This window comes from Microtus oregoni, unplaced genomic scaffold, assembly GCF_018167655.1.
Source record: "Microtus oregoni isolate MIOR12 unplaced genomic scaffold, Mior012 000050F_ref0000143, whole genome shotgun sequence".
Taxonomy (NCBI): Eukaryota; Metazoa; Chordata; class Mammalia; order Rodentia; family Cricetidae; genus Microtus; species Microtus oregoni.
The window spans coordinates 1,295,650-1,304,939 of NW_024543256.1; the positions used below are offsets into that span (position 1 = coordinate 1,295,650).

The window sequence follows — 9,290 nt, forward strand, 5'->3', positions numbered from 1 at the left end:
TGTGAATTTGAGGCCAGTCTGGTCTATAAAGTAAGTTCCAGGACCGCTAAGGTTACACAGAGAAATTTTGTCTCAGTAAAAAAAAAATCCAAGCCGCCAAATAAGTGTCAGTCTGTGACAAAGTAGGGGAAATAGCTTCAAAGTTATGAGGACACCTGACCATGAGACATAGCTCAAGAGCTCTAAGAACCAACTCAGGGGAGCATTGTGCTCAGTCTTGGGGCCAACAGGAGACTTTAAGGGGACTGTAGGTATAGCTTAAGACAGCAGTTAACTTTTTTTTTTTTTTAGAAAAAGATCTTCAAATTTATTTATTGTGTGTGCAGCTGAATCTGATTGGGTTCGACAGCAGTTAACTTTGAGGGCGTGCAAGAAACTAGGGGACACAGCTCTGTCACAATAGAGCGAGGAGAACTTGTAGTTTATCAAAACAAGGTGAGGGAAGGAGCCCAGCCTCCTGTGGGGCGGGGCGGTGTGATCACGTGCCAGAGTCACGGGGGTGGGGGGGGTGGGGGGGTTGGGGGGGGCGTAAGGCAGGGTCAGCGTCCGTACATTCCCTGGTTGGTGACGTCATAGTCAGCTGACTAAACCGCCATCGCCAGGACTCCTTCAGGCAGAACTCTCCACCGCCGCTCGTCGCTGCCGCCGCCGCAGCAGCAGCAGCCGCCACTGCCGCCACAGCCATAGCCATAGCCATAGCCATAGTCACTATGGCTCAGTATAAGGGCGCCGCAAGCGAGGCGGGCCGCGCCATGCACCTGATGAAGAAAAGGGAGAAACAGCGCGAGCAAATGGAGCAGATGAAGCAGAGGATCACAGAGGTGTGGGCCAGGCCGGGGCGCCTCAGAGCATGCGCTTCGTGCGGGCCCCCTGGCGGTCTCACGCTGCTTGACTCTGGGAGACCCCTAGGCGGGCTAGGAGAGCCTAGAGGGCGGGCCCCGCACCGGGGGGCGGGACTTGGTTCTGCATCTCTGACTGGTATTGGAAGCCAGCTGAGACAGTGTATTCTGTAAAGTGGGCTCAGTGTTGGGCCTTGTCAGAGATTGAGACCACTAGCTTGTGAAAACTTTAGCAGGAGGGATCCACAGTGGTGGCACTGATGTTGGGTGAGACTTGAGCACAGTTTCCTAGTTCATGTTCCCAGGCTTCCGATACATACATTTCCTGTGGAGAGGCACAGGAGTATGCCCCTGAAGCTCATTCCAGAGCCTTTAGCATCCCAGAGTACTAGTGCGTCCCTCAGGGCTTCTTCAGTCAGTGGCCACTGGATTCAGGGGCGTGGTACCAAGGAGACCTTGGCTTAATCCTTTGGGCAAGACTCCTGACAGAAGCAGAGCCTTAGCTCTCCAGGTGAGAACAGGCCCTATCTAGGGAAGTGAGAAGCCAAACCCAAGAACCAGCCATCAGATGGAGGTATCATCAACCCTCAGTCATGCTTGGATTGACACGTAGTTCTCTAGTTCTGACCTCATTGCCTCAATGGCAGCTGGAAGTATACTTCTGCTGGCCATTCATTTGGAAATCCTGGTCAGAGAGGGACCTAAATGGTACCTATTAAGATAGGACTGGACTGAAGAACAGTGACCTGGATGACTGCTGACAGCATCCTAGGCCAAAAAGAAGGAAAATTCTCACAGGGATCCCTCATTTTCTTGTTTATTCTTTCCTGAAATCCCATGGTTTGGGTCTCAGGATCTTCAACTTAAAGACTGGGTAAGAAAAAAGGCCAAAGGTGAGTATGGTGGTGGCTGTAGGGTACTGAGGGAGTGCTGATGCCCAGCTGGAGACCTGAAGAGGCCAGAGCAGCTTAGAGATGACAAGGAAAGGATGACCTTTGGCTACTTTAGCATTCCTAGCTTCATGGACCCTTCCACCTAGAAAAGGAAGGGTGTATGTCTGTGTTTTCTAAGATTATATCATAGTGTGTCTGGGACCCATAGCCACTCTTTCACTTCCACAGTGGAGTGGTGGATGGCCTTCACTGATGTGTCCCTCCCCTACAGGAGAATATAATGAAATCCAACATTGATAAGAAGTTTTCTGCCCACTATGACGCTGTGGAAGCAGAGCTCAAGTCCAGTACCGTGGGTAAGCAAGACACTTGTACCACCTTCTTCCAGAGCCAGGAGCTACTCCTTCACTGGCCCTGGATGACCAGCCTTTCCTCCCCTATCTCCTTGCCTCACAGGTCTCGTGACCCTGAATGACATGAAGGCCAAACAGGAGGCACTGGTGAAGGAGAGAGAGAAACAGCTGGCAAAAAAGGAACAGTCAAAGGAGTTACAGCTGTGGGTCCCCCATCCTCTCTAAGCAGTCCTCCCTTTATAGTACAGCTAGTGCTTGGGAATTCCTGGGGTGGGTCAGGCTGTTCCCATCCCCATTCCACAGGGAGACCCCATTTTCTGCTTTGGGAGCAGTTGTGGTATCTATTGAGCTCCACACTGGTTCTCACTTTCCAGGTTTATCTTTCTTTCTGTTCCTCTGTAAAGGTGGTGAGTCCTTTCTGAGCCCTTTCTTTTTACTGGGTGCCTGAACAGCCTGCATTGTCCCCATTCCTCTCTGTCCCATGACCCCTGTGTCCTTTATGCTTGGTGTGTCATAATCAGATCCATGTCCTTGAACTTGAAGTAAACTAGGGCAAATAGAATCCCTCTGGGGTGCTGGGGAGATCCAGCCTGTGCTAAGTGGACCCCTTGCTAGGCACACAGTGGCTCTGGGTCAGAGAAGGGGCCTCAGGGCAGGAACATGAGGCATGATGGCCATCCATGCCTTGGTAGGAAGCTAGAGAAGCTGCGAGAGAAGGAGCGCAAGAAGGAGGCCAAGCGGAAGATCTCTAGCCTGTCCTTCACCTTGGAGGAAGAAGAGGAGGGAGGTGAAGAGGAGGAAGAGGTGGCCATGTATGAGGAGGAACTGGAGAGGGAAGGTGAGGGCACTGCCAGCCAGAGCTCTGTCCTGGCATTTGGGCTAACATTTGGGCCGGCAAAGGAAGAAGCACACTCATTTTTTAGCCCTGGTCACCTACTGGGCTTGTGGTCCCCAGTTTCACACAGGGTAAGAGAAATCAGAACTGAGGCAGCACCATGGTTTTAAAGCTAAAATACAGAGGTACTGGCAGCAGGAGACTGAGTCAGAGCTAGGCCAGTAGTCCCTGTACGGGAGCCACCAGTGTGGGAAGTTACCAGAGGACTAGTGCCTGGTCTAAAAGGATCCAGAAGCTGTCCTTTGGGGCACACAGGATAAACTGAGGGGAGAAGATAGCCTGCTAAAACTTTCTGAAAGAATGGGAATGTTTGTGACTACACTGCCAGGTATTGTGAGGGTTTTTTTTGTTTGATTTGGTATGGTTTTGTTTTTCCAAAATAGAGTTTATCTGTGTAATAGTCCTGGCTGTCTGGACCTCACTTTGTAGACAAGACTGGCCTTGAACTCACACCAATCCACCTGCCTATGCCTCCCTGAGTACTGGCATTAAAGTGTGTGCCATGCCTGGCCACTGTCAGGTATTGTAACTGCTCACCACAGGTGGCCAGTGGGCACTGGTAGTGATTGATGAATTTGATCTTATACCTTCTGAAATCCAGTGCCTCTAATGTACAGCCCTATGTATGTATATCTGTTCTGTGCCTCGCCAGGCTACACGGTCAGTAGGGACTCCGGACACTCAGGAATGCTGCTTTCCTTAGAACCCAGGGGAAATCACTAGATCCATGTGAGAGAAAGAGTCACATGGGGAATAGTTGTGTTGGGTATGAAGGATGAGTATTTTATTAGTTGCAGAGATGGGAGGAGGCAGGACGAGTAGATAATGAAGTGAAACAGTTGGACCGAAATAACAGGGCAAAGGACGCATTTGAGGACTTGGAATAAGTTAGGTAATAGCTGTTATCTTAGTCATGTAGGTCCCCCTTCCTGAGGTTGTTTCCTGCCGCTGTAATTTTTTTAAATTTCTTTTATTGAGATTTTCCTCAATGCTAAGATTCTAAGTGTGTACCACCACACTGGGCCCTTCCACTTTCGTAGTAAATTTAACCCAACTGTATCTGAAATAATACCATTAGATAGCTTGTTGAGTTAGATATACATTCAGTAGTGCTCAGGGCTTTAGGTGGCAAGTAGTGCTTGATTTATTTTGAGACAGGGTCTTATGTAGCTCAGTCTGACCTTGATAGTCATCTTGTGTCTACCTTAGGAGCAATTCTAGATTGCACAGGCTAGTGGAAAGGTTCTCAAACTCACTGTGTATTAGTGGGATCTTTTTCTTTCAGATAGTCTTACTGTATATCCTAGGCTGGCCTCTAAATTTCAGTGCTGTTGCCTCAGGCTTCCAAGTGCTAGGATTACAGGTGTGTGCCACTACCCTGAGTTCACTGGGACTTTTGAAAAGCACTGGTGGTGAGTTTTCCCTTGCTTGCCATCATTTTGAGGTCTTAGCAATAGGAACTAGACACCCAGCTCCCTGACATCTATGATTATTTCTTTTAGTTTATGCTTGTTATTTATTTAGGTTAGTAGTTTTTCTCTTTATTTTTATTTTATTTATTTATTTTAGTGTTTTTGGAAACAAGGCTTTTCTGTGTAATAGCCATAGCAGTTATAGAACTTGCTTTGTAGACCAGGCTGGCTTCAAACTCCCAAAGATCTGCCTTCTTTTGCCTCTCGAATGCTGAGATTAAAGGTGTGTGCCACCATCATATGAATGATTATTTTTAAGACAAGGTATAACTGTAGTTGTGGTATGTCTGGCACTCACTGTGTACACCAAGCTGGGCTTAAACCCTGATCCACATGCCTCTCCTCTTGAGAGTACTGGGATTAAAGGTGTGTTCCATCAAGGCTGGCTAAGTCAGTAGTTCTTAAAACATGTTCCAGTTGCCTGAGAGACCTTACAGACAGACAGGTCCACGGAGATCAAAACCATTTTTAGTACAGGCATGGCGCCACATGCCTTTAATCCCAGCACTCAGGAGACAGAGGTAGGTAGATCTCTGAGTTTGAGCCCATTCTGGTCTACATAAGAGAGTTTCAGGTCACTCAGGGTTACATAAATGTCTAAAAACAAGACCACAGAATCGTTTTCTGAAAAATGGTAAGATGTTTGTCTCATTGCTCTAGAGATTACCACAAAGAAAAGGAAACTGGGGAAGAACCCAGATGTAGACACGAGCTTCTTGCCTGACCGGGACAGGGAGGTAAAAACTGCCTGGCTCTGGTTGACTTTGGTATTGATCATGAAGTTGACCTTGGTGGAGACTATTGCTCAGGGAGCAGCCCTTAACCTCATCCTTTGTCCATTTCCTCTCAGGAGGAGGAAAATCGGCTTCGAGAAGAGCTGCGTCAGGAATGGGAAGCCAAGCAGGAGAAAATCAAGAGTAAGTACTATATAGCTAGATACAGTTGCTTAGGCCTGTTATCTCAGCATTCAAGAGCTTAAGGCAAGAGGATCTGAAGTTTAAGGTCATCCTTAGCTACATGGCTAGTTTGAAGCCAGTCTTGGCTACATGAGACCCAATCTCGAAAAGTCAAAACCAAAACAGACACAAAAACAATAAGTTCTAGTAGAGTTGAACATGTGTGATCCAGAGTTGGGGCAGTGAAAAAACAGGACTAAAACTCAAGAAGTTCTCTTGCAAATATTCACCTTGGCTATGTAGCCCCAGGGAACTCTGGGCACTTGGGTCTCTAGACCAAGAGGCAACTCTTCTTTGTAGGTGAAGAGATTGAAATCACCTTTAGTTACTGGGATGGCTCTGGACACCGGCGCACAGTTAAGGTAGGCAATGGAAGGGCTCCTTTGTCTTGAGTTCAATAGAAAGCAACTGACAGTCTTGGCTTGGGAAACCTCTGTGGATAGCAGGGTGGATCTTTGTCTTCTTGGAGGTATTTCTTTGGGTCGTTGTCTTTCCTTCCCAACTCACTGGTATACCTGCTTCTGCAGATGAAAAAGGGCAACACCATGCAGCAGTTCCTGCAGAAAGCACTCGAGATCTTACGCAAAGACTTCAGTGAGCTCAGGTGAGCAAGCTACTATGTACTGTGTGTGCCTGTGTTATGCACCTGAAGAGCCTGCCTCCCCAGCCAGAGTATCAGACAACCATGCTGACTGCTCCACTGCTGGGAAGATGTTGTGCTGAGCACTGTGCTCCTCAAAGAGGAGAGTTGTGCCCTTTTTTCTTAACTTCCTGCTGTAGAGAGCTCAGGTGAGAGAGCCCTACCTTGGTGATATGGTCCAGAAGTGGAAGACACTGGGACTGCTATCCCAGGCTCACTAAACTACACAGCTTCCCTTAAGCATTAAGGCTTAAAGTATTGTGCCAACTCATTGACTTTCAGGTATTCATCCCCTCCAATCTCTCTCAGGTCAGCAGGGGTGGAGCAGCTCATGTATATCAAGGAGGACCTAATCATCCCCCACGTGAGTCTCTTCAACCCTGAGTCATGCACACTGTTTCATAGGAGAGTCACTATACTGTTGTGCACTCTTCCAGGGCTAGGAGGCACAGTGGTGCCTGCTCCCACCCTGCAGGTAGGAGTGTGGGGAGTGGGTGATAGAGACCTAGATGGATCATCAAGCTTGCCTTTCCCACCCTCTGCTCCTAGCATCACAGCTTCTACGATTTCATCGTCACCAAAGCACGAGGAAAGAGTGGTGAGTGATTCTAGCTTAACTTGTTCTAATATGTTGGGAAAGGCAGTAGTATGGCCTTGGGATTACTGCTTCTCCCCTCCAGGGCCACTCTTCAACTTCGATGTTCATGATGATGTACGACTGCTCAGTGATGCCACTGTGGAGAAGGATGAGGTATGATAGTGCCAGGGTACTGGGCAGGCAAAGACACCCTGAGCCTGACATTGGGGTTATCCTTGGGGAGAAGTCACAGGAAGGCAAGGTCAGGTAGGATGGCCCTGAATCACAACCTTCATTCCCCAGTCACATGCAGGCAAAGTGGTGCTGAGGAGCTGGTATGAGAAGAACAAGCACATCTTTCCTGCCAGTCGCTGGGAGCCCTATGACCCAGAGAAGAAATGGGACAAGTACACGGTGAGGAGGCAGGGAAGGCAGGGAGGAAGGTTAGGTCCTGGGAAGCCACTTCTTGGTGTCCCACTGCTGGTTCTGGGCAGTTCAAAGTCAGGGGATGGGAGTCATCTCAGCTTTTAGTGATCTGCAACCATCCTGCCAGGAAACCAGAGATAACTAATCTGACATGGTAGAACATACCTGTAATCTCTACACAGGGGAGATTGAGGCAAGAGGAGCACCAAGTTACCAGATACTCTAGGCTACATAGTAAGACCATTATAACACACAAAGAGAGAGAAAGAAAGAGGAGGAGGAGAATCAAAAGTGATATGCTAGCCTGCCCCTATTTATTTCCTGGCTTCCATTCCTCGTTTCATGTGTCCCCATTTTTTCACACCAGATCCGGTGAGCATCCAGAAGTGGGCATGACCTTCACTTTCCCCAGAGTGTCCCTCATGTCTTCAGGGCTCCAGGTGCCTAGATTCCCTGGGATCATGCCAGAGCACTCTGGGAGGATGTTAGTTGCTATTCTCTGGCCCTAATATTGTCATTACTGTTTTTCTCTTTTACAATAAAAAAGTTCACATTGGAGCTGGAGTGCCTACATTATAAGAACCTGTGCTTTATTTTTAGACAGAGAGAGAGAAAGTGAGTGAGTGTGTGTGTGTGTGTGTGTGTGTGTGCGCGCGCGCGTGCATGTGTGCGTGCATGCATGCATGCATGTATGCATGTGTTCATGCATGTGTATGCATGCCAGAAGGCAACCCTGGGTGTCATTCTGTTCCCATCTTTCTTTCTTATTTTTATTTATTTATTTATTTTTGAAGATAGCATCTCTCACTGGCTTGGAACTTGCCAAGTACACTAGGCTAGAAGGTTGGTGAGCCCCAGGGAGCTACCTGTCTATCTCTCCAGGGTTGAAATTGCACATGTATACCATCAGTGTTGGGCTTTTAAAAAATATAGATTCTGTGGATTAAACTCATAATCTTATGTTTACAAGGCAAACACTTTACCAGCTGAGCTATCTCTCCAGCCCTAAAATATTTTTGTTGAGATAACATGTAATATTTTTGTCATTTTACCATGTGTGTGGTTCACACCTATAATCCTAGCACTGGGGAAGTAGAAGCAGAGGAATAATGAGTTTTGAGATTAGCCTGGGTTGTACAGCAAGTTCCAGGCCAGCCTGAGCTACAGAGTAAGATCCTGTGTCAGTCTCTTTTACAGATCATACCAAACGATCCTTCTTTTTACCCATTCATTTTATTTCTTTAGACAGATTCTCTCTACATAGCCATAGCTATCCTAAGAACTCACTATGCAGACCAGGCTGGCGTCAAAGTCAGAGATCCGTCTGTCTCTTCCTCTCAAGTGCTGAGATTAAAAGCATGTGCAACCATATCACCCGTTTTAAACCATATAATTGAGTGAATAAATTAGTTTATTCACAATGCATGAAACCATTCCCTCCATATACTTCAAAATCATTTATTTGTATCACTCCAAAGACTTCCTGGGTTTTTAGCAGTCATTCCTCATATCTCCAGGCCTAGACCTTGACAACCTTTAAGCTTTCTGTAGACAGGCCTCTTTGGACCTTTCCTTTCCTGGAAACAGAAAGGGATATCATGGGAACAAATCTGAAAGGAAAAGGGGGGCTTTCTAAGGGAAGGCCCAGCTGTTGTCTTTGAATGTAGGGACATATCCTCAGGCTTGGCAAGGACTCTGGAGTAAAAAGGGAGTACTTCCTTAAACCTTCCCAGGTCCTTGTGTCCTCTTAGCTGCTATGGGTGCTTCGAAGTCACTGTTCACTTGCCACATCTGTGCCTACTCTGCTCAGTCTGCATGGGAACTGGTCACTATTACAGCAGTGGGGCAGGATCCATCTGGGGATGGGCAGTGCTACAACTTGCAGTACCAGTGGCTCTGCCATCTCAATGGCCAGCTCTCTCAGTTTCTCTGGGGTAAGCTGAGACATAGTAAGTGGTCTGATGCGGAGGCTGAGATTCCCTTTGATTGGGGCCAGATGTTTGTCTGCACCATGGAGAGCACCTTGCCTCTCTGGCAAGCATGATGGCAGTTTGTAGTGAACTTTGCTATGATTGACTCTGTTACTATAGTAGAGAATTTGAGATCACATTGAGGAGGGAAGAGAGTAGAGCAGGTCAGGATATCTTGGGAGCACATTGTAGTGGGTAGTTAGACCAGACCTCATCTACTCTTGATGTATGCTGCTGGGAGCCACTCTGAATTTGAATTGTCTAGTCCT

At 47.5% G+C, this 9,290-nt stretch overlaps 1 protein-coding gene across 1 annotated transcript; it reads left to right on the forward strand.

Moving 5' to 3' along the window:
• Positions 1 to 2,005: 2,005 nt before the first annotated feature.
• LOC121437165 (protein FAM50A-like) lies at positions 2,006 to 7,617 on the forward strand. The gene is made up of 12 exons (XM_041637010.1): positions 2,006 to 2,088; positions 2,189 to 2,288; positions 2,778 to 2,923; positions 5,113 to 5,189; positions 5,303 to 5,369; positions 5,709 to 5,770; positions 5,936 to 6,012; positions 6,358 to 6,412; positions 6,598 to 6,646; positions 6,729 to 6,799; positions 6,929 to 7,039; positions 7,419 to 7,617. The coding sequence occupies exons 1-12, from the start codon at positions 2,013 to 2,015 to the stop codon at positions 7,425 to 7,427; spliced, it is 900 nt and encodes a 299-aa protein (XP_041492944.1). The 5' UTR covers positions 2,006 to 2,012; the 3' UTR covers positions 7,428 to 7,617.
• Positions 7,618 to 9,290: the final 1,673 nt, after the last annotated feature.

Excerpts from the sequence above, each read along its gene's own strand:
- LOC121437165 (XM_041637010.1), top strand. The coding sequence starts at position 2,013 with ATGAAATCCAACATTGATAAGAAGTTTTCTGCCCACTATGACGCTGTG. Across the intron at positions 2,289-2,777 it reads CAGTCAAAGGAGTTACAGCT|GAAGCTAGAGAAGCTGCGAG; the intron begins GTGGGTCCCCCA and ends ATGCCTTGGTAG. Across the intron at positions 5,190-5,302 it reads TGCCTGACCGGGACAGGGAG|GAGGAGGAAAATCGGCTTCG; the intron begins GTAAAAACTGCC and ends ATTTCCTCTCAG.